The 25,915-nt window shown below is 43.0% G+C and overlaps 2 protein-coding genes across 4 annotated transcripts in view; both read right to left on the reverse strand.

The window, feature by feature from the left end:
* sept5a (septin 5a) overlaps positions 1 to 21,084 on the reverse strand; it is a 39,996-nt gene extending 18,912 nt beyond the window's left edge. Inside the window, exons 1-2 of the mRNA XM_042331463.1 lie at positions 20,935 to 21,084; positions 20,752 to 20,765 (exon numbers count right to left, since the gene is read on the reverse strand). Of these exons, the coding sequence (XP_042187397.1) occupies positions 20,752 to 20,765; positions 20,935 to 20,980 (60 nt within the window). The 5' untranslated portion in view covers positions 20,981 to 21,084. The remainder of the gene's footprint in view (positions 1 to 20,751; positions 20,766 to 20,934) is intronic.
* Positions 21,085 to 23,138: 2,054 nt separating this feature from the next.
* Positions 23,139 to 25,915, reverse strand: part of zgc:63587 (septin-2) — a 44,503-nt gene continuing 41,726 nt past the window's right edge. For all 3 annotated transcript variants that reach the window (XM_024438487.2, XM_042331464.1, XM_024438488.2), the window contains one exon: positions 23,139 to 24,745. In XM_024438487.2, coding sequence (XP_024294255.1) covers positions 24,680 to 24,745 — 66 coding nt within the window. In that variant the 3' untranslated portion in view covers positions 23,139 to 24,679. The remainder of the gene's footprint in view (positions 24,746 to 25,915) is intronic.

Raw genomic sequence — 25,915 nt, forward strand, 5'->3', positions numbered from 1 at the left:
CCTGGCACCATCCCTACGGTGAAGCATGGTGGTGGAAACATCATGCTTTCGGGACATTTTTCAGCTGCAGGGACTGGGAGACTAGTCAGGATCGAGGCAAAGATGAACGGAGCAAAGTACAGAGAAGATCCTTGATGAAAACCTGCTCGAGAGCGCTTCGGACCTCAGACTGGGGTTTGTCATTATGGGGTATTGTGTATAGATTGATGAGGGGAAAAAACTATTTAATCCATTTTAGAATAAGGCTGTAACGTAACAAAATGTGGAAAAAGTCAAGGGGCCTAAATAGTTTCCAAATGCACGGTATTATTAGCAGCTTGTGTCTTTTAATATCAGAGAATATTTCATTTTTTCTGGTCATAGGAGTAACAGGCAGAAATAATGCATTGTAACTTGAGTTTTGCCGTCAGCTGGAAGACTGTGTCCCCTTTTCTCAGCGGGGGGACTGGAGGGACGGTGAGTTGGGTGATAGACAGCCTCACCACTGCTCCCTCCCCTCAGACTGACCATCAGATGGAAGACTGTCCCCTTTTCTCAGATGGAAGACTGTCCCCTTTTCTCAGGGGGACTGGAGGGACGGTGAGTTGGGTGATAGACAGCCTCACCACTGCTCCCTCCCCTCAGACTGACCATCAGATGGAAGACTGTCCCCTTTTCTCAGCGGGGGACTGGAGGGACGGTGAGTTGGGTGATAGACAGCCTCACCACTGCTCCCTCCCCTCAGACTGACCATCAGATGGAAGACTGTCCCCTTTTCTCAGCGGGGGACTGGGGGACTGGAGGGACGGTGAGTTGGGTGATAGACAGCCTCACCACTGCTCCCTCCCCTCAGACTGACCATCAGATGGAAGACTGTCCCCTTTTCTCAGCGGGGGGACTGGAGGGACGGTGAGTTGGGTGATAGACAGCCTCACCACTGCTCCCTCCCCTCAGACTGACCATCAGATGAAGGCCATCAGTCCAGTAAAAAAATAAGATAATTATTATGCTCACTCCGCTGTGCCTCAAGTAATACAATACATGATGTATTACCAGCATGATCATATACCTACATTTTTTAAATATCATTTCAAAATGGTCTGAAATGAACAACATTGACAGGGAAATTCAAGCACAGCCAATATGCAGTGATAATGTATTGGGCCTATAGCCTACTGCACAAATCTCATTGCTACAGAACTGTTTTTAATTGGTTAATGTTGCATGTTTTTTAAAAATCTGAGCGGTAGATCTCAGCTTGCATTTTGACTCAGAAAGTGATCTTGACTCAGAAAAGGTGACCACTGATCTATGGTATGTTATTTTAACTACTAATCAAGCCCTTGAATAGCTGCATCAGATGTATTAGTGCTGGGTTGGAACAAAAGCCTGAAAAGCTGTGGCTCCCTAGGACCTCTCTTCATTGGATTGCTCCGAAGCTGTAATACCAATCTACATCACACGAGGGAGACAGATCAAAACAGAACAAGTAACATGATGAAGGCAGTTATCAACAGAAATGTATTGTGCTATGTAGCTAAGCTACCATTTAAAGTAAGATATAAGATATAAGAACACACATCAGATACCAGCATTTGAAAGAACTTGACTGGCTCTCAGGATTGAATGAAAAAAGAGACAACATGAGCAGCAGATTTGTCAGGGTGTGTGACTGAACGGAAGCTACTGCTGCTCTGGTGTGTGTGTGTGTCTGTTGTGGGGGGGTGAGAAGATGAAGTAGGAGCGCAGGGGGTCAAAGGCAGAGGGTAGGGATGTGATGGGGTCCACTGTTCAGCTATTTTTTATCTTAAGTTGTGTTTATTAATATTGCCCTTGTGTGAGTCTGTACTCATGTTCCTTATGTGTTTACCTCTCAGTAAACTGACACAAGACAACCGCGGGGGGGCAGGACCGAGTTTGGGAAACCCTGGTGTTAGGGACTGAGGATCCAGATAGCAGGGGCAGGGCGAGAGAGTTTTTGTGTGTGTGTGTGTGTGTGTGTGTGTGTGTGTGTGTGTGTGTCTGTGGGGGAGATGGGGTTGGTGTCCTCTGAATAGAACAGATGTCCTAGAGTGACATCACAATAGCCCTCTTCAGGCCCCTCCCTCTCTCTCACTGGCCAGCTGTCCCGCTGGCCTCTGGTAGGACACAGCACAGGGAGTTCTCTCTCACCTTCACACACACGCACGGCCTGATGCACGTGCATACACATGTAAACATACACACATGGATACAGCCGACATCATCAGCTGGACAAAGTGAAAAAGTACATCTTGTGAACAGTGTTTAGGAGGCCACTGTGAAAGCCACTTATCAGGGACACAGTCAGGCAGAGATACTCATGTACATTTGGGCTCCCGAGTGGGGAAGCGGTCTAAGGCACTGCATCTCAGTGCTAGAGGCGTCACTACAGACACCCTTGCTCAATTCCAGGCTGTGTCACAACCGGCCGTGATTGGGAGTCCCATAGGGCGGTGTACAATTGGCCCAGTGTTGTCCGGGTTTGGCCAGTGTAGGTCGTCATTGTAAATAAGAATTTGTTCTTATCTGACTTGCCTAGTTAAATAATTAATTGCAAAGTCCCTCTTTGCCATGCAAATGAACTGAATCCCCCAAAAACATTTCCACTGTATTTCAGCCCTGCCAAAAAAGGACCAGCTGACATCATGTCAGTGATTCTCTCGTTAATACAGGTGTGAGTGTTGACAAGGACAAGGCTGGAGATCACTCTGTCATGCTGATTGAGTTCAAATAACAGACTGGAAGCTTCAAAAGTAGGGTGGTGCTTGGAATCATTGTTCTTCCTCTGTCAACCATGGTTACCTGCAAGGAAACACGTGCCGCCATCATTGCTTTGCACAAAATGGGCATCACAGGCAAGGATATTGCTGCCAGTAAGATTGCACCTAAATCAACCATTTATCGGATCATCAAGAACTTCAAGGAGAGCGGTTCAATTGTGAAGAAGGCTTCAGGGTGCCCAAGAAAGTCCAGCAAGCGCCAGGACCGTCTCCTAAAGTTGATTCAGCTGCGGTATCGGGGCACCACCAGTACAGAGCTTGCTCAGGAATGGCAGCAGGCAGGTGTGAGTGCATCTGCACCCACAGTGAGGCGAAGACTTTGAGGATGGCCTGGTGTTAAGAAGGGCAGCAAAGAAGCCACTTCTCTCTAGGAAAAACAAAGGACAGACTGATATTCTGCTAAAGGTACAGGGATTGGACTGCTGAGGACTGGGGTAAAGTCATTTTCTCTGATGAATCCCCTTTCCGATTGTTTGGGGCATCCGGAAAAAAGCTTGTCCAGAGAAGACAAGATAAGCGCTACCATCAATCCTGTGTCATGCCAACAGTAAAGCATCCTGAGACAATTCATGTGTGGGGTTGCTTCTCAGCCAAGGGAGTGGGCTCACTCACAATTTTGCCTAAGAACACAGCCATTAATAAAGAATGGTACCAACACATCCTCCGAGAGCAACTTCTCCCAACCATCCAGGAACAGTTTGGTGACGAACAATGCCTTTTCCAGCATGATGGAGCACCTTGAAATAAGGCAAAAGTGATAACTAAGTGGCTCGGGGAACAAAACGTCGATATTTTGGGTCCATGGCCAGGAAACTCCCCAGACCTGGATTCCATTGAGAACTTGTGGTCAATCCTCAAGAGGTAGGTGGACAAACAAAAACTCAAATTCTGACAAACTCCAATCATTGATTATGCAAGAATGGGCTGCCATCAGTCAGGACGTGGCCCAGAAGTTAACTGACAGCATTCCAGGGCGGATATCAGAGGTCTTGAAAAAGAAGGGTCAACACTGCAAATATTGACTCTTTGCATCAACTTCATGTAATTGTTAATAAAAGCCTTTTGACACATATGAAATGCTTGTAATTATACTTCAGTATTCCATAGTAACATCTGACAAAAATATCTAAAGACACTGAAGCAGCAAACTTTGTGGAAATTAATATTTGTGTCATTCTCAAAACTTTTGGCCACGACTATACTGTTCAAAAGTTTGGGGTCACTTAGAAATATCCTTGTTTTTGAAAGAAAAACACATTTCTTGTCCATTAAAATAACATCAAATTGATCCGAAATACAGTATAGACATTGTTAATGTTGCAAATGACTATTGTCGCTGGAAACGGCTGATTTTTAATGGAATATCTACATAGGCATACAGAGGCCCATTATCAGCAACCATCACTCCTGTGATCCAAAGGCACGTTGTGTTAGCTAATCCAAATTTAGCATTTTAAAAGGCTAATTGATTATTAGAAAACCCTTATGTAATTATGTTAGCACAGCTGAAAACTGCTGTTCTGATTAAAGAAGCAATAAAACTGTCCTTCTTTAGACTAGTTGGGTATCTGGAGCATCAGAATTTGTGGGTTCGATTACAGGCTGAAAATGGCCAGAAACAAAGACCTTTCTTCTGAAACTCGTCAGTCTATTCTTGTTCTGAGAAATGGAGGCTATTCCATGCGAGAAATTGCCAAGAAACTGAAGATCTCGTACAACGCTGTGTACTACTCCATTCACAGAACAGTGCAAACTGGCTCTAACCAGAATAGAAAGAGGAGTGGGCGGCCCCAGTGCACAACTGAGCATGAGGACAAGTACATTAGAGTGTCTAGTTTGAGAAACAGACACCTCACAAGTCCTCAACTGGCAGCTTCATTAAATAGTACCCGCAAAACACCAGTCTCAACGTCAACAGGGAAGAGGTGACTCTGGGATGCTAGCCTTCTAGGTAGAGGTACAAAGAAAAAGCCATATCTCAGACTGGCCAACAAAAACAAAAGATTTAAGATAGGCAAAAGAACACAGACACTGGACAGAGGAAGGCCAGCATCCCAGAGTCGCCTCTTCACTGTTGAATTGATATTCTTTAAAAAACAAGGACATTTCTAATTGACCCCAAACTTTTGAACGGTATTGCATATATACAGTATACAGTGCATTCGGAAAGTAGTCAGATCCCTTGACTTTTCCATTTTGTTATGTTACAGCCTTATTCTAAACTGGATTAAATGTATTTTTCCCCCTATCAATCTACACAATGACAAAGTGAAAACAGTTTAGACATTTTTTCAATTGTATTAAATATAATAAACAGAAATACCTTATTTACATAAGTATTCAGACCCTTTGCTATGAGACTCAGGTGCATCCTGTATCCATTGATCACCCTTGATATTTAGGCAACTTGATTGGAGTCCACCTGTGGTAAATTCAATTGATTGGACATGTTTTTTTTTAAAAAGGCACACACCTGTCTATATAAGGTCCCACAGTTGACAGTGCATGTCAGAGCAAAAACCAAGCCATGAGGTCGAAGAAATCATCCATAGAGCGCTGAGACAGGATTGTGTCGAGGCACAGATCTGGGGAAGGATACCAACATATTTCTGCAGCATTGAAGGTCCCCAAGAACACAGTGGCCTCCATCATTCCTAAATTGAAGAAGTTTGGAACCACCTCCAAATCAATTTAGAGCTTGCCGCCCGGGGGGGGGGGGGCTTGGTCAGGGAGGTGACCAAGAACCCGATGGTCACTCTTGCTTAGAGTTCCTCTGTGGAGATGGGAGAACCTTCCAGAAGAACAACCATCTCTGCAGCACTCCACCAATAAGGCCTTTATGGTAGAGTGGACAGACAGAAGCCACTACTCAGTAAAAGGCACAAGACAGAATGCCTGGAGTTTGCCCAAAGGCACCTGAAGGACACATACTATGAGAAACAAGATTCTCTGGTCTGATGAAACCAAGATTGAACTCTTTGGCCTGAATGCCAAGTGTCACATCTGGAGTAAATCTGGTACCATCACTACGGTGAAGCATGGTGGTGGCAGCATCATGCTGTGGGGATGTTTTTCAGTGGCAGGGACTGGGAGACTAGTCAGGATCGAGGGAAGATTTACGGAGAAAAGAACAGAGAGATCTGTGATGAAAACTTGCTCCAGAGCGGTCAGGACCTCAGACAGCACAGGAGTGGCTTCGAGACAAGTCTCTGAATGTCATTGAGTGGCCCAGTCAGACCTGACAGAATCTGCAGAGGAGAATCGGAGAAACGTCCCAAATACAAGTGTGCCAAGCTTGTAGCGTCATACCCAAGAAGCCTTGAGGCTGTAATCGCTGCCAAAGGTTCTTCAACAAAGTAGTAAGTAAATGGTCTTTATTTATGAGGGAAAAAAACATTTAATCAATTTCAAAATGAGGCAGTAATGTAACAAAATGTGGAAGAAGTCAAGGAGTCTGAATAATTTCAGAAGGCACTATATACTTTTTTTGTTAAAAACAATACTACTCGCCCCTTAGCAATTTTAGGAAGTTGGCTTTAGCTGGCCCAGATAGGTTCCCAATCTCCCAACCTCATAAATCTAATCAAATCAAATTTTATTTGTCACATGAAACTTTACACGTGCATTTTATTTGCTGAATTACAACAAGCCCTTAACCAACAGTGCAGTTCAAGAAGAAGAACATATTTACCAAGGAGAATCAAATAAAAAGTAATAATAAAAGTAACACAATAAGAATAACAATAACGAGGCTATATACAGGGGCACACAAACAGTGTACAAAAGGTGTACATTGGTCAAGGTCATTGTAAATTGTCCGGTGGCGATTTTATGAATTGTTCAGCAGTCATATAGCTTGGGGGGAGAAGCTGTTGAGGAGCCTTTTAGTCCTAGACTTGGCGCTCCGGTACCGCTTTCCATGCGGGAGCAGAGAAAACAGTCTATAACTTGGGTGACTGGAGTCTCTGACAATTTTATGGGCTTTCCTCTGACACCGCCTATTATATAGGTCCTGGATGGCAGGAAGCTTGGCCCCAGTGATGTATTGGGCCGTTCGCACTACCCTCTGTAGCGGCTTACAGTCAGATGCCGAGCAGTTGCCATACCAGGCGGTGATATAACCGGTCAGGATGCTCTCGATGGTGCAGCTGTAGAACCTTTTGAGGATCTGGGCACCCATGCCGAATCTTTTGTCTCCTGAGGGGGAAAAGATTTTGTTGTGCCCTCTTCACAACTGTCTTGGTATGTTTGAACCATGATAGTTCCTTGGTGATGTGGACACCAAGGAACTTGAAACTGTCGACCCGCTCCACTACAGCCACGTCGATGTTAATGGGGGCCTGTTCGGTCCGACTTTTCCTGTAGTCCACGGTCAGCTCCTTTGTCTTGCTCACATTGAGGGAGAGGTTGATGTCCTTACACCACACTGCCAGTTCTCTGACCTCCTCCTTATAGGCCGTCTCATCGTTGTCGGTCATCAGGCCTACCACTGTTGTGTCGTCAGCAAACTTAATGATGGTGTTGAAGTCGTGTTTGGCCACGCAGTCGTGGGTGAACAGGGAATACAGGAGGGAATACAGGAGTACACACCCCTGAGGGCCCCAGTGTTAAGGATCAGCGTGGCAGACGTATTGTTGCCTACTGTTACCACCTTGGGGCGGCCCGTCAGGAAGTCCAGGATCCAGTTGCAGAGGGAGGTGTTTAGTCCCAGAGTCCTTAGCTTAGTGATGAGCTTCGTGGGCACTATGGTGTTGAACACTGAGCTGTAGTCAATGAATAGCATTCTCACATAGGTGTTCCTTTTGTCCAGGTGTGAAAAGGACAGTGTGGTGTGCGATTGAGTTTGCGTCATTTGTGGATCTGTTGGGGCGGTATGAGAATTGGAGTGGGTCTAGGGTGTCCGGGAGAATGCTGTTGATGTAACTAGCTACCATGAAGTAATTTCAGCCTATCAATCTAGTTAGAGTAGCTATCTTGTCTAACTACCTTAGCTGGCATGCTTGCTGGCAAGGTTGGGAGAGTTTAGAAAAGCAAACAACAACTAAATGTACCGAATAAGACTCACATTCATTCCTTTCAATGTTTTACCCAGATTTGAGCAGAGAAGCAGAAAAGCATATTTTGTTTATTTTCTTTTCACCACCACTTACAGTGCTTGTAAGTAAGCACTGGAAGTGTATTCGGCGCATGTGACTAATAACATTTGATTTGATTATGATTTGAGTCGGAAGGATACAGACCACTCAAGAAGTATGCTGAGATAAAAAATTTAAAAAATACAGAAAATTAAGCATGATGATTTTTGCTCTAGATTGCAAGAAAAAAGCTGTTTATGGTGTATGAAAAATTCACAATTCTTGCGCTCTGCCTGCATGGAAACCAGTGTGGTTATTAGCGGCTAACCATAACAATGCTACATAATGTGAAAGGCTGAAGATGAAACATTGAGACATCTGAAGCCAAGCCCAGTGCTGCTGGTGACAGTGACACACACACAGATCTAAACCCTTCACAATCCACACCTCCAGCTGACCAAATACTGGACAGGAGGAGAGTGTGAGAGCTGGACCTACGGCAGGTGTAAAAAAATATATATATATATATATATATAAATAAATGAAAGAAAGAAAGAAAGAAAGAGAGCTCTATGGGAGCCATGGTGTTGAAGCTAAGGTCCATGTTCCAACACTTTTAACCCACATCCTTCCTTCCATCCTCCCTTTAGATAATCACTGATTATCAGAATCAAACTTCAGAGACACTTCCCTTTCCAGCTGACAGCAACTAGAGGTCCAGTGACATCCTTCCCTTTAGAACCTGCATGCCTGCTGGATACAGAGGCAATGATCCAGAGATCAGTCATTCAGTCAATCACACAGATGCATTGGTCTTCTTGTTTACTGTTGTAGCCTTTCAGAAAGCTCTTTTCAAAAGGCCACAGCAGTAAACTACACACATATTAAATACACAAAGACAGACACTCATACCACACACACACACACACACACACAAAGTAAGGCAGATAGACACAACCATGCACACAAGCTGTAAAGCAGCTCCTGAGCCAGGTGATGTGGAGAGGATACATTCTGTGATGTAGATATAAAGAGAGGTGACCTTTCCTGATGTCATCTCAGTCCTGTCCAACCTTGCCTTTACACACAATTAAGTCTAAATGCAGCAACAAATGGCTGCTGTGTGTTGGGCCAAATATGCGTACAGAGAAAGGGAAGGAGAAAGAGAAGGGGAAAGGGGGAAAGATAGAGAAGGGAGGTAGATGGAAGACAGGGATAGATTGAGAAAAGAGGAGGCAAAAGAGAGGGTGAAAGGAAAAGGGGGGGAAAGGGGGAAGATAGAGAAGGGAGGTAGATGGAAGATAGGGATAGATCGAGAAAAGAGGAGGAGAAAGAGAGGGTGAAGGGAAAAGAGGGGGAAAGGGGGAAGATAGAGAAGGGAGGTAGATGGAAGATAGGGATAGATAGAGAGAAAGAGGATGAGAATGAGAGAGGGTGAGATAGAAAGGCTCTTTGGACCCCCATCCCCCATCCCTGTGGTGTTTGCTCTCCTTGGAGACATGAGCCTCTAAGTGCTAGGCTCTTTTCCATGCTAATCTAACAGCACGTAATTGGCCTGGCAACAATAGTCCTTCTAAAGGACACTTGGCTAGCGTAGCCTAGCATTCACGTCTAACCATTCAGCAACAATAGGCTCTTCCACAGCCTAGCTACAAATTGACCTATAGCCCTTTCCCTATAAGTGGCTTGAGTAGATCTGTAAAGATTAGTAAATATTGTAGAAGTAGTTCATAACCTATCAGGGCACAAGGTGGAACTGTTAGCCACCTTAACGTCTATATCAATCCAATCCTTTCAGAGCTACATGAATTGCCAAGTTGCGGTAGGGTCAGGGGTTTGGAAATAGGGAAATAGAGGGACACTTGACTAGCGTATCCTAACACTAGCATTAAGCGTCTACCCATTCAGCAGCAAGGGGTTGGTCACCAGGGAGTCCCCCAGGTTACAATACAGTGATAAGTAAAGAGCTGTTGCGTCAAAGGAGCTGGGAACAAGACATTCCTGCATCCGAGTGGAAGAAAACACACACTGTTGGCCATTATTGTGGTTTAACTGGGTGTGCCATTATGTAATACTGTAATGACGACACCTCCTGTGAGTCAAGGGGCATTTTGAATATTTAATTGTAACCGTGAAAACATCAATGCGCAATACGAAGTGGAGATAAAGTAGCCACATTATTATGCCATTTATTACATTATTTTGGTATTTTTGATTTATTCCACATTTTGGTGTGTTACAGCCTGAATTCAATTCATTCTCATCCATTAACACACAATACCCCATAATAACAAAGTGAAAACTTAAGTTCTAATTTAAGTTCTAACTTTAACTAGGCCACTCAGGAACATTCAGTGTATGTTTTAGGATATATGTGAATTTGTCTCCAAGTGTCTGTTGGAAAGCAGACTGAACCAGGTTTTCCTCTAGGATTTTGCCTGTGCCTAAGCTGTATTCCATTTCATTTTATTAAAAAAACAAAAAAAACTCCCTAGTCCTTGCCGATGACAAGCATACCCATAACATGATGCAGCCACTACCAAGCTTAAAAATATGAAGAGTGGTACTCAATGATGTGTTTTGTTGGATTTTCCCGAAACATAATGCTTTGTATTCAGGACATAAAGTTAATTTCTTTGCCACCTATTTTGCAGTATTACTTAAGTGCCTTGTTGCAAACAGTATGCATATTTTGGAATAGTTTTTATTCTGTACAGGCTTCCTTCTTTTCTCTTTGCCATTTAGGTTAGTATTTTAAAGTAACTACAATGTTGTTGATCTATCCTCAGTTTTCTCATAACACAACCATTAAAATCAGTAACTGTTTTAAAATCACCATTGGCCTCATAGTGAAATCCCTGAGTAAGGAAGGACACCTGTATTTTTGTAGTGACTGGGTGTATTGATACACAATCCAAAGCCTAATTAATAACTTCACCATTCTCAAAGGGATATTCACGTCTGTTTTTTTACACATCGTCCAATCGGTGTCCCCTCTGGTCTTTGTGGGTGAATCTGTGCTTGAAATTCACTACTCGATTGAGGGACCTTACAGATAATTCTATGTGTGGAGTACAGAGATGGGGTAGTTATTCAAAAATCATGTTAACCACTATTATTGAACACGGTATTCATTTGTTAAGTATATTTTTTACCGCTGAACTTATTTAGGCTTGCCATAACAAAGGGGTTGAATAATTATTTGTATTTGTTAATAATGTGTCAAAATTCTACTTTGACATTATGGGGTATTGTGTGTAGATCAGTTACACAAAATCCCAATTTAATAAATATCTTATTCGGGCTGTAACACAACAAAATGTGGATAAAGTAAAGTGGTGTGAATACTTTATGAAGGCACTGTATGTAAAAAAGTTAGACAAAATAATTTAACATTAAAAAGTATTTCATGCATCATACCATTCTCAGCTAATCTTTTAAAATTCCTCAAGGAGGAATTCCTTCATTTTAAAAGATTCCTCACATCTTTTAACATTCCAAAAGGGAGCTTTTCTCCCCACATTAGGCGAAAGGAGTCCTCTAATTCTCCTTACAATTTTCATTGGATTTTAGTTCCCAAGTCTCTGATTCCTCCTCTCAAACATCATATAATCTCTAACTTATCAAGGTCACCCAAACTCTTCCCTCTTAAAAAGGGGTTTGGAATCCTATCTGGGTCAGGCATGGGTTATTTGCAAAAGCTTTTTAAACGCCTACGCAAAGGCTGAGACATGGCTAGCTGTACAGGGAGAGAGGGAAACCTAGGGATAGAGATAAAATATAAACTTTCTATTCACGTGTGTTGTTTGTGAACTCTCTCTCTCACACACACACAAACGCACACAAACACACTGCATGTTTGGCATTGCATGTTTGCAGCATGACATAAGGTGACAGAGAAAAATACTAATTTCAGTTCAGATAAAGAACAAAGACAAACACTCAGAACATGTGAGAGAGATAGTTGAACATGTAGCTACCAGACAATTTTCTGTAAACAACCATAAACTGATTATGTAGTATCCTTCTGTACTAAAGGGATAGCTCAGATGAACTCGTGGATACCATGTTTATGTATCTGCGTCCAGTATGAAGAAAGTTAGAGGTAGTTTCGCAAGCCAATGCTAACTAGAGTTAGCGCAATGACTTGAAGTCTACAAGAACAGTAAGCATGCTAGCTGTTCCTATAGATAGTCAGTCATTGAGCTAACGCTAATTAGTAACTTCCTTCAAACTGGACGCAGATACATAATAATGGTATGCACCATGTACAGAGTGCTGGTATGAACATGGTATTGAAGGTAGGGTTGGTGCTTGTTACATGAAGAGTGGGCAACATTTCCCCTCTAATAATGTCCTTTAAGCAGTGCTAAAGAGATGATTCTACACTCTTACCAATACCGATCAAGACCCCCAAGGGGTTCCGCTGTTTAAATGCCTGCCCCCTGCATGTCCCCTACCCCACCCGGCAAGTCTATCCAAGCCTAGCAGCTGTTCTCCACGAGGGAGGATAGGGAGGGGGTTCCATCTGTGACTACAACCAGCAGCACTCAAGGCTGTGTGTGTGTGTGGGGGGGGGGAGACTGGTCCAAGGCTGGGATGTGAGACAGATGCATATCTCCATCTGAAAAACATCTGTTCAGCCCAGCTAAGTCAAAATCAATATTTATCATATTAACACTCACTGATGTATGACTCATTGTTTTAAACCACATGTAACCATTTTTCATAGGGATTACCATGACAACCATGGATGGCAGATGGATGGCCTGGGCTGGTAGAATTCAAACTATTCCTTTTTCCTACACTGTCTTTTCAATCAGAACCTCTGTTGTGTGTGTTCATACACTATATAAAATAATACACTATGCAAAATAATATGTAAACCCTTTCAAATTAGTGGATTTGGATATTTCAGCCACACCCGTTGCTGCCAGGTGTATAAAATAGAGCATGCAGCCATGCAATCTCCATAGACAAACATTGGCAGAAGAATGGCCTTACTGAAGAGCTTAGTGACTTTCCACGTAGAAGTCAGTTCGTCAAATTTCTGCCCTGCTAGTGCTGCTCCGGACAACTGTAAGTGCTGTTATTGTGACGTGGAAATGTTGAGGAGCAACAACGGATCAGCCATGAAGTGGTAGGCCACACAAGCTCACAGAACGGGGTGGCCGAGTGCTGAAGCCAGAAGCGCGTAAAAAAAAAAAAAAAAAAAAAAAAATCGCCTGTCCTCGGTTGTAACACTCACTGCCGAGTTTCAAACTGCCTCTGGAAGCAATGTTAGCACAATAACTGTTCGTCGGGAGCTTCATGAAATGGGCTTCCATGACCGAGCAGCCGCACACAAGCCTAAGATCACCATGCGCAATACCAAGCATCGGCTGGAGTGGTGTAAAGCTCGCCTCCATTTGACTCTGGAGCAGTGGAAATGCGTTCTCTGGAGTGATAAATCAGGCCTCCCCATCTGGTAGTCTGGCGGATGAATCTACCTGTGCGAATGCATAGTGCCAACTGTAAAGTTTGGTGGAGGAGGTATAATGGTCTGGGACTGTTTTTCATGGTTCGGGCCAGGCCCCTTAGTTACAGTGAAGGGAAATCTTAACGCTACAGCATAGAATGACATTCTAGACGATTCTGTGCTTCCAAGTTTTTGACAACAGTTTGGGGGAAGGCCCTTCCCTGTTTCAGCATGACAATGCCCCCATGCACAAAGCGAGGTCCATACAGAAATGGTTTGTCAAGATCGGGGTAGAAGAACTTCACTGGCCTGTACAGAGCCCTGACCTCAACCCCATCAAACACCTTTGAGATGAATTGGAACACCGACTGCAAGCCAAGTCTAATTGCCCAACACCAGTGCCCGACCTCACTAATGCTCGTGGCTGAATGGAAGTCCCCTCAGCATTGTTCCAACATCTAGTGGAAAGCCTTTCCAGAAGAGTGGAAGCTGTTATAGAAGCAGAAAGGACCAAATTCATATTAATGCCCATGATTTTGGAATTAGATGTTTAACGAGCAGATGTCCACATACTTTTGGTCATGTAGTGTACAGTAGCTGGCCAGACTAACTTATCAATTTTAAAAAATGTTAGCTGATATGGGCTGATTGAGTCTCTGTCAGTGACTGATATTACAAGAGAAGACCTGCTAATGTACTACCAAATTTCAAAATTGCACCTTGTGTATTCTACTATTCTAACCCTCAACAGTAAGTTGAGACCCCGACTGTTGGTTATGCCCAGGGCCCACTCTGCATGTGAGTATACTAGTGCCAAGTAGAACTATAATAAAAACATGTGGTGTAGATTCCACACCATAGTGATTTGTGATAACTGAGTGTCATTGAACTTCAGCCTACACACAGCAATCACCTTTAGGAATGCGTGGGTAGGTTTCTCTCCCAGCATCTGAGAGTGATGAGAATGGAGGGAAGAGAGAGGAGGGTAAAAGGAGACAATGGGCTTGATTTGAATGTGACACACCTCTGCATCGCCCCTGCTCTCTCTCAAGTGTGCAAAGCTGTCATCAAGGCAAAGGTGGGCTACTTTGAAGAATCTCAAATATAAAATATATTTTGATTTGTTTAACACTTTTTTGCTTACTACATGATTCCATATGTGTTGTTTCATAGTTTTGATGTCTTCACTATTATTCTACAATGTAGAAAATCGTAAAAATAAAGAAAAACCCTTGAATGAGTAGGCGTGTCCAAACCTTTGACTGGTACTGTATATTTATTATATTTCTCTTTCTGTCTCTTTTGCTCTCACACACACACAAACAAACACACACAGAGACAGTCCCACTTCCTACCCAGGGAAGCACCCTCCCTAAGCACCAGATCAAGTCAGGCAGTGTGTGGGTGCACTGTAGCAACAGATCTGCTGCTTGAATATCTCCAATTCATAGTACGATAGGATCTCAGCAAATATAAAAACAGGGAAAAGTCCTCACAGGGGGAAAGAATATTGAATGTCTTTAGACACAGGACATTTGTCTATTCATTAGGGGACATGCAAACACGCTGAGTATTTTCAAATCAACACTGTACTGTAAATGGAGGGAAGAGAGAGGAGGGTAAAAGGAGACAATGGGCTTGATTTGAATGTGACACACCTCTGCATCGCCCCTGCTCTCTCTCAAGTGTGCAAAGCTGTACAAGTGTGCAGTAACTGTACTGTAGTAATCAAGGTTAAGTGTCTTCGAGCAATCATTTCCCAAAAGTTAATTCCACAATGCTGCCCATGTCATTTTACAGGCTTACTGAACAGCTCTCTTCAGCAAACCCAGCTCAAACAATAAGAATTATGGTGCCTTGATTCCTACAGTATGTGAACACCACAAAATCAGCAAGGACCAGTGGACCTGTGGGCCATAGCCTCTGCATGACCGTAACACTATACTGTCAAAGGCCTGGATATAAATGCCTTACAATAAGTTCAGCAATTAGCTTTGATTGAGATCAAAATGTTAAAAAACATAAAACCGTGCTATCAAATCAAATCTTATTCACCACGTACACAGTTTACAGCAGGTATAAAAGGTGCAGTGTAATGCTTGTGTGCTAGATCCCTCAACATTGCAGTACAATAATCAGTATCAAATCAAATTTTATTGGTTACATACACGTGTTTTGCAAAATGCTTGTGTTCCTAGCTCCAACAGTGCAGTAGTATCTAACAATACACAAATCTAAAGGTAAAATAATGGAATTAAGTAATATATATAAATATTAGGTTGAGCAATGTTGACGTGGCATTGACTAAATACAGTAGAATAGAATACAGTATATACATATGAGATGTGTAAAGCAGTATGTAAACATTATTAAAGTGGCCAGTGATTCCATGTCTATGTATATAGGGCAGCAGCCTCTAAGGTGAGTAGCCGGGTGGTATCCGGTAGCTGATGGCCTTGAGATTGAAAAACAGCTTCTGTCTCTCAGTCCCAGCTTTGATGGACCTGTACTGACCTCGCCTTCTGGATGACAGGTTGTTGTCCTTGATCTTTTTGGCCTCCCTGTGACATCGAGCGCTGTTGGTGTCCTGGAAGGCAGGCAGTGTGCCCCCGATGATGCGTTGGGCAGACCGTACCACCCTCTGGAGAGCCCTGCGGTTGCGGGTGGTGCAATTGCCGTACTAGGCGGTGATACAGCCCCACAGGATACTCTCAATTGTGCATCTGTAAAAGTTTGAGGGTCTTAAGAGCCAAATTTCTTCAGCCTCCTGAGGTTGAAGGGGCGCTGTTACGCCTTCTTCACCACACTGTCTGTGTGGGTGGACCATTTCAGAATGTCAGTGATGTGTACGCCGAGAAACTTGGAAGCTTTTCACCTTCTCCACTGCGGTCCTGTCGATGTCGATAGGGGCGTGCTCCCTCCACTGTTTCCTGAAGTCCACGATCAGCTCCTTTGTTTTTTTTACTTTGAGAGAGAGGTTATTTTCCTGGTCCCACTCTGCCAGGGCCCTCACCTCCTCCCTGTAGGCTGTCTAATCATTGTTGGTAATCAGGCCTAGTACTGTTGTGTCGTCTGCAAACTTGCTGATTGAGTTGGAGGCATGCGTGGCCACACAGTCATGGGTGAACAGGGAGTGCAGGAGGGGGATGAGCACATACCCTTGTGGGGCCCCTGTGTTGAGGATCAGTGAAGTGTAGGTGTTGTTTCCTACCTTCACCACCTGGCGGCAGCCAGTCAGGAAGTCCAGTACCCAGTTGCACAGGGCGGGGTTCAGACCCAGGGCCCCGAGCTTAATGATGAGCTTGGAGGGTACTATAGTGTTGATGGCTGAGCTATAGTCAATGAACAGCATTCTGATGTAGGTATTCCTCTTGTCAAGATGGGACAGGGCAGTGTGCAGTGCGATGGCGATTGCATTGTCTGTGGATCTATTGGGGCGGTAAGCAAATTGAAGTGGGTCTAGGGTGGCAGGTAAGGTAGAGGTGACATGATCCTTAACTAGCCTTTCAAAACAGTGCTACGGGGCTATAGTCATTTAGTTCAGTTACCTTTGCTTTCTTGGGAACAAGAATAATGGTGGACATCTTGAAGCAAGTGAGGACAGCAGACTGGGATAGGGAGAGATTGAATATGCCCATAAAAACTCCAGCTAGCTGGTCTGCGCATGCTCTGAGGGAGCGGCTAGGGATGCCTTCTGGGCCGGTAGCCTTGCGAGGGTTAACACGCTTAAAATGTCTTACTCACGTCGGCCATGAAGAACGGAAGCCCATAGTCCTTCGGAGCGGGCTGTGTCGGTGGCACTGTGTTATCCTCAAAGCGGGCGAAGAAGGTGTGTTGCTTATCTGAGAACAAGATGTCAGTGTACGCGACATGGCTGGTTTTCCCTTTGTAATCTGTGATTGTCTGTAGATCCTGCCACATACATCTTGTGTCTGAGCCGTTGAATTGCGACTGCACTTAGTCTCTGTACTGATGTTTCACCTGTTTGATTGGCTTGCGGAGGGACTAACTACACTGTTTGGGAATATGGCCAAATACAGTCACCTTGCCATGGTTAAATGCAGTGGTTCGCACTTTCAGTTTTGCACGAATGCTGCCATCTATCCACGGTTTCTGGTTTGGGTAGGTTATAATTGTCACCGTGGGAACAACATCCCCTATACACTTCCAGATGAACTCAGTCACCGTGTAAGCGTCAATGTTACTCTAAGCTACCTGGAACATATCCCAGTCTGTGTGATAAAAAAACATCTTGAAGCATGGATTCCGATTGGTCAGACCAGCTTTGAATAGATCTTAGCACGGGTACTTCCTGTTTGAGTTTCTGCCTATAGGAAGGGAGGAGCAAAATGAAGTCGTGATATGATTTGCCGAAGGGAGGGCGGGGGAGGGCCTTGTAGGCATCTCTAAAAGGCAAGTAGCAACGATTTAGTGTTTTCCCTAAGCGAGTACTAGTCAGTGTTGATAGAACTTCGGTAGCGTTTTCGGGGGGCAAATTACGGGGGGCAACCCCCAACCCCCTGAATGAGAGATGAGCCCCCCTAAATGCAACAAAAGTTAAACTTTTGTTTTCAAATGAAAACATGACTGGTTGTGTTCATTTCACATTTAAAAGAGGATTAAAAAAATAATACTTCAATTCAATGTCTTTATTTAGAGACCCCTGAATTTCAGGATAATATTCGCCCTCTGCGAAGGAGGATAGTTTAGCCAGCCACCAAGCTCCACCTAAATGATGCATGGTCACACACAAGGTTAACGCAAGGTAATAATCTATGGCATCTATGAAAGGGAGCTCGTCTGACCAATTCAGAGGGAAAGCAATGAGAGGATAATGAGCTGTGATGTACTGAGGATGCAAACAGAGATTGATCTAAAGACAGCGATGTGCTAATTAACAGCCGATCACTTCGCTGACTATACCAATAGGGTCTCTAATAGCATTTAGGAAGCGGGTCACTGTTACACCCACAGCCAAGTGCGTGACTGGAAGCCTGGATGAATGGATGGATGCCCAAGGATGAGGAGAGCCCTCGGGTACCACAAGCTGCGTACTCATCCTGTGTCTGACTGGTTGCGTAAATATGATATGCCGAAGGGAGGGCATGGGAGGGCCTTGTAGGCATCTCTAAAAGGCGAGTAGCAGCGATCTAGTGTTTTCCCTAAGCGAGTACTACAGTCAATGTGTTGATAGAACTTCGGAAGCATTTTCCTCAAATTTGCTTTGTTAATATCCCCAGCTTCAATAAATACGGCCTCAGGATAGGTGGTTTCCAGTTTGCATAAAGTCCAGTGTAGTTCCTTGAGGGACTGTCATGGTATCGGCTTGAGGGGGAATATATACGGCTTTGACTATAACCGAAGAGAATTCTGTTGGGAGGTAATACGGTCGGCATTTGATTATGAGGTATTCTATGTTGGGTGAACAAAAGGACTTGAGTTTCTGTATGTTATCACAATCACACCATGAGTAGTTAATCATGAAACATACTCCCCCGCCTTTCTTCTTTACGGAGAGTTCTTTGTTCCTGTCTGCGCGATGAACTGATAACCCAGCTGGCTGTATGGATGGGGACAGTATATCCCAAGAGAGCCATGATTCCATGAAACAGCCTATGTTACAGTCCCTGATGTCTCTCTGGAAGGAGATCCTCGCCCTGAGCTCGTCTACTTTATTGTTCAGAGACTGAACATTAGCGAGTAATATACTCAGAAGTGGTGGATGGTGTGCCCGCCTCCTGAATCAGACTAGAAGTCCACTCAGAATATCTCTTCTCCGCTGGCTGCGACTCGGAACAGCCTCTGGGATAAGTTCAATTGCCCTTAGGGGTACGAACAAAGGATCCAATTCGGGAAAGACGTATTCCTGGTCGTAATGCTGGTGAGTTACTACCGCTCTGATATCCAAAAGTTATTTTCGGCTGTATGTAATAAGACAAAAAAATGCTCTGGGCTAATAATGTAAGAAATAACACACAAAAAAACAATTACTGCAAAGTTGTTTAGGAGCCAGAAGCAGAGCTGTCATGTCTGTCGGTGCCATATTATCAATAATAAGAGTCAAGCCAAATAAAAAATAACAAGTCATTGAAAAGTAGTATGCATAGTAAAACCTAATATATACACAACAGGGTATCAGAGTAGATAATGAAAGTGCCAAGTCAAGTATGGCTTTATTTAGAAATATAATGTGGGTAGTGTCTTGGTCGAGCAGTTGAATAAATAGCAAATGCTAGAGCAGCAGTGTGTGTGTGTATGTGAGTCTGTGTGCGTATTTGTGGGTGGTTATGTGTGTGTGTGCGCTTGTGTGTAAGGGTTGGATGTGTGGAGAGTCTATTAATTACAATTGATGCATGCTGCCTACTCGCAAATGTAGCTACACAAGGCTAATAACCTACTAACCGAACAGCATCCAAAGCTTCTGTCATCATGTGATCACCCTCAGAGCAGAGAGAGAGAGGAGATATGTACACATGAGAAGTAGTCTGCTGCTGGTCTCCCAAGGAGCAGAGTGCAAATTAGGGGGGGCAACCCCCAACCCCCGAATGAGAGATGAGCCCCCCCTAAATGCAACAAAAGTGAAACTTTTGTTTTCAGATGAAAACATGACTGGTTGTGTTAATTTCACATTTAAAGAGGATTTTAAAAATATATAATTAAATTCCATGTCTTTACTATAAGGCCCATAAAAAATAGAGACCCCTGAATTTCAGGATAATATTCGCCCTCTGCGAAGGAGGATAGTTTAGCCAGCCACCAAGCTCCACCTAAATGATGCATGGTCACACACAAGGTTAACGCAAGGTAATAATCTATGGCATCTATGAAAGGGAGCTCGTCTGACCAATTCAGAGGGAAAGCAATGAGAGGATAATGAGCTGTGATGTACTGAGGATGCAAACAGAGATTGATCTAAAGACAGCGATGTGCTAATTAACAGCCGATCACTTCGCTGACTATACCAATAGGGTCTCTAATAGCATTTAGGAAGCGGGTCACTGTCACGCCCACAGCCAAGTGCGCGACTGGAAGCCTGGATGAATGGATGGATGCCCAAGGATGAGGAGAGCCCTCGGGTACCACAAGCTGCGTACGCATCCTGTGTCTGACTGTTTGCGTAAATATGATATGTAATCCTTCTGACTGTGTGATGCTCACTGTACCCTGTAATTCGGTGGCATGACAACAATAGTAATCTTCAATGCATCGGAATGATGATTCCGCTGACGTTTACTTGGCCTACATAGGCTGTAGGGTAAATATATATCTAGGCTATGCGGCCATTCGAAGCGAATTGGAGAAAAAAAAGTAAGCTACCATGCTTGATATGAATGATTCTTTGAATCGCCTAACATGGCCTTGGTTTATACTAAAAGCGCGGAGCACAGATAAACATGTTCTATTTAAAAAATCCTTTAGGAATAAACGTGTTCCTTACCTCAGTGGTCTCATCTGTTTGGTCATTGTGGTGGATGGGTAAATGGCACGCAGGTGGAGGGATACAGAACGACGCCCAATTTAGAAAGAGGGGGAGAGAAATCCATAGAGAAAGACAATCATTGTAATGGACGGCGTTATAATTTCCTTTATGCATAATCATCCCTATTATCATCATGCTTACCCGATTTGATCGGGATCCGGCTCTTGTATCTGATATTGGTCGTCATCTTCACGGCTCTCCTCCCCTCGGTGTCGCTTCCAAAACGGACGTACTGTTTGGTAAAAGCACGCGCCCGGTCCTTCTCCGCGATACAACAGCAGCCAGACAGGTTGTGTGAGCGCCCCGCCCTCCTATATGTGGTACCCAATGGTGGATGGAGACCCAGCTAACAACACACGTTCCCACAACTTTAGAGAAACTTCCCTTAACAGTTACATTTTATAATTACCTCACCTTTCATATGAATATTCCAGTGATTTACAAGGACTGTTTCGATGAGACCATTCCCTTAATGTCAAGCAGAACTTACTCAGAATGTGGTTAACATTTTCCCCAAATATTCAATACTAATGTTCTAGACACGTTTCATGACAATATTGCACAACCATTCCTGTGTCCAGTTATCTAAGGGTTAGGAGAATATTCCATCAACGTCCCACCAAACATACACAGAACATGTTTGCCATGTTCAGAGAATATAAGATAATGTTCTAGACAAGTTTCATTAAAATGCTGAAAGAAAATTGTGTATCATTCATCAGGACGGTCCCAAAGAAACGTTCTCCCAACAAAAACAAAACGTTTTATTACACATCACCCCTTGTTACTATGGCCTAGCCCATCAAGGCTCTGATTGGTGAATGACTAATCCATTCACAGTTGAAGGCATTCAGATCTTCCTGCTACCCCACCATGTTTGTATCAGTTAAAACATCTCAGTTAATCTATTCTCTCATCATTGATTTGATCTACATATTTCAGCAATTTTAGGGTTTCTGTATAGTTGTCTAAATATTGGTGGGGCATATAACCCTGTTTTCACTTTACTCCTGAACCACTATGATCAATAAAAGTTTTTCTTGAGTGTACTTTTAACTGAGCAGAAATGTACTTCAAAGTGCATTCACCCTATTGCTTACACCTATGCAGTTGTTTCAGATCTACACAAGTGCCTCAGGAGAAGTGGTTAGGGTTATAACCAGGCCATTTTGAGCCTGTAATCAAACCCACAAATGCTGGTGCTCCACATACTCAACTAGTCTAAAGAAGGCCAGTTTTATTGCCTCTTTAATCAGAACAACAGTTTTCAGCTGTGCTAACATAATTGCGAAAGGGTTTTCTAACGATCAATTAGCCTTTTAAAATGATAAATTTGGATTAGCTAACACAATGTGTCATTGGAACACAGGAGTGATGGTTGCTTATAATTGGTCTCTGTACTCCTATGTAGATATTCCATTAAAAATCAGCTGTGTCCAGCTACAATAGTCATTTACAACATTAACAATGTCTACACTGTATTTCTGATCAATGATGTTATTTAATGGACCAAAAATGTGTTTTTCTTTAAAAAACAAGGACATTTCTAAGATATCAATAAAGTGTAAACAGATCTGGATGGTTAAATCATTTAAATCATTATACCGGCCTCTAAAATCATTGACAGGTAGGACCACTGACTTTATGCCACCAGTAATTGTTTAAAAATAAATACATGTTCTTTTGAAAGAATATCTGTTAAATAATTTCCATACGGGGAGGAATGTTCTTGCAAAGTTCCAATGAAACATGTCTAGAAAATTAATATTGGACATAAAAACCACATTCTGGGTAAGTTATGTTTGACATTTAGGGAATGTTCTCCTAACTCTAATGCCAAGACGTGCTAAACAGGTTCTCAGGAGGTTTTTGCTAACATACATAGAATGTTCCCCTAACTAACAGAAAACTGGACACTCAAACATGGAGAACATCACAAAAACATTCTCTCTTCCTAGAATTGTTAGCTGGGGAGAAGTTGCCTATGATCTTACTGTTGATGTCAATAATATTGTATGCAGCTTGCATAATAAATAATCCTGTTCAAACGTATCACTACTATGTTTTAAACATTCGTTGTTCAACATACACTTTGTGCACATATGTGTAAGAGAATAACACAGGCTTACTATCCATGCATCCTTGTCATATCAGCTTTTTACCATCTTGCAACATTGCTACACCAACCACTACAGCAGCTTCTTTTCTAGTGTTTTCCCTTTGATCGATGTCTAGAAGGCCTGGCAACTGAAACCTCAGTCTCCATTCAATCCCACCGCCTTTGTTTTTCTACATGGCCTCTCATCATCATACCTATGGCCTGAAAAAAGCACTCCCACTACAAGTCTGCTTCTACGGAAACTTTATTTCTGAAAATGCAGTGCAAAAGTTGAGAAACTACTAAAAAAAGGTCTCAAGCATAGTTTGGTTAATGGCTCGAAGATTCAAAACAGACATCTGTTGACCAACTAAGCAGAAAGAGCCAGGTTACAGAGACGATGCCAAAGCAACTGACGATAGCACTCCTAAACACAAACAACACATTTCTGAACACAGCGAGGTGTTCACTGTATAAGACAGTCAGTAGTCTAGAAAGTGGGATGGCACAGCCACAGACAGCCATGGGGAGTGTCCCAAATGGTACACTATTCCATATATAGTGCACTACTTTTGACCGGGGGTCTGGTTAAGCTCTGGTCAAAAGTAGTGCACCATATAAGAATTGGGTTCCATTTGGGACATGCACATGGTGAATCAGAATATCGTTAGGAATTCAGTTTAATACTGTAAGTTCCATGGAGCTGGCCAATATGAGAAGAGTAATGTGCATACAGTAAATCATTGAAAAACCCCTTTAGGAAAATCCCAAACAAAAACACAACCAAAGAAAAAACCCACATATCAATGCTATAACTGCTCATGATGTAATGGAAGTAATAAAGACAAACATTGCTGAAAGGTTTTGAAGTGCACGTCTTAGGAGATAAAGGCATATTAACCAAATTAAGACATGACATGGTTGTGCATAGTTTGAAAACACTTGAGCCCAAGACAAACTGTCTCCATCCAATACAACAGAGGCACAAAGTTTTGTAAATATTTCAAAATATAGACCAAATGTGATAAGGTTCAAAAATCAACATTTTTAATATGTGGGATATTTCCAAACAAGTCTGTCTATATTACTTTTATAGTTATGTCCAAGTATTGTGCTTTTAGAACAGACTACAGTACCACCTGAGGGACACTTATTACTACACCTGGACTGATATGTCCTCCGCTGAGTCCAAATGTGAAGACAGAGGTTGCAAATGGCACAAAAACACCCAGCTCTCAACAAACCTTCCCTTAATATACTCAACACATTCCCTTAACATTCTGTAAACACTGAAGTCTGATTGTTGTCTAACAATGAGATGTATTAGTACCATTATCAATGGAAGATCTGCATTGTACATGAGACAGAATTAGTAGTACTGATGAAAACAAATGAACATCATTAGTCACTTATTGGGAGAACATGCAATCATTGTCATTACAGTATGTTTTATTATATATCATAACCCATATCCTTTATTATGTCATGTTATAACACTCCTGACAAACATACCTCATGTCATAAGGTCAGTAACGCTTTCCAAAACAACACTCAGACTAGCAGATCAGTGGATCTCAGTACCACGGTGAACTAGGGGCCATATTGAAGACTTCCAAATTACAATTAGGTTATTGAGGACCTTTAATTGGTTGATTGGTTAATTGATTGTTTGACTGACACACTGAGGGATAGGCGGTGATGAGTGCGCCCAGCAGTACAATCATGATGGAGTTTCAGACGCACATGGGTGAGGGGCTCCTCTCTTCTCCCTCTCCCATCCCTCTCTTTTCACTCATCTACCTTCATCTTCATCTGTGCCTGCATCTGGGTAATCATCTCCTGCATACGCCTCAGCTACAGAGAGAAGAGAAGGAAAGAGAGGGAAATAGGGAAAGGGATAGTTGAGTAAAATTATTTTTTTGTTGTTTTTGTTTTACCTTTATTTAACCAGGCAAGTCAGTTAAGAACAAATTCTTATTTTCAATGACGGCCTAGGAAGTGGGTTAACTGCCTGTTCAGGGGCAGAACGACAGATACCTTGTCAGCTCGGTGGTTTGAACTTGCAACCTTCCGGTTCTTAGTCCAACGCTCTAACCACTAGGCTACCCTGCCACCCCTAATACCAGAGAGAGAATACAGCCACCTAGCTTTCTGAGAGCCTCTATGCAAAACCACCTTTTTTCCAATAGAACCCATCTCCATCTAATGGTCGTGGATAGAACTTCAAGTGGATCATTTGACTTCACACCCAACGGGTGTGAAAATTGACTTATACTAATTCTCCCACTTAAGCATGTGACTGAAAAAAATATGCATTGATATTTAAATTTACACTAAAGCAGGTTAGTGCTCTTTAGAGCTCTGCATGTTGCAGACTGAAGGAATGCAAACAAACGTAACACTTAGCTAAGCTGATCTGGTATCCCAAGCTGCTTGCTACAAGAATGCAAGTCTGTATTGTGTGATTCTGTCTAATAGGTCACATCCACAGTTTGTGACCAGTGTTAAAAACAACACCAAACCTCTGCAAAATACAGCCCAGGTTCGATAGACTCTGGTCTCCACTACTCAACTTCATGCGTACGGCCCAGTACATCACTGGGGCCAAACTTCCTGCCACCCAGGACCTCTATACTAGGCGGTGTCAGAGGAAGGCACCAAGTCTAAGTCCAAGAGGCTTCTAAACAGCTTCTAGCCCCAAACCATAAGACTCCTGAACATCTAATCAAATGGCTACCCAGACTATTTGCGTTGCCTCTTGTCACCCATTCTATGCTGCTGCTACTCTCTGTTATTATCTATGTATAGTCACTTTAATAACTCTACCTACATGTACATATTACCTCAATACCGGTGCCCCCACACATTGACTCTGTACCGGTACCCCCTGTATAAAGCCTCCCTATTGTTATTCTTATCTCTTACTTTTTTAGGTATTTTCTTAAAACTGCATTGTTGTTTATGGGCTTGTAAGTAAGCATTTCAATGTAAGGTCTACACCTATTGTATTCGGCGCATGTGACA

This window comes from Oncorhynchus tshawytscha, linkage group LG12, assembly GCF_018296145.1.
Source record: "Oncorhynchus tshawytscha isolate Ot180627B linkage group LG12, Otsh_v2.0, whole genome shotgun sequence".
In the NCBI taxonomy this organism is placed as follows: domain Eukaryota; kingdom Metazoa; phylum Chordata; class Actinopteri; order Salmoniformes; family Salmonidae; genus Oncorhynchus; species Oncorhynchus tshawytscha.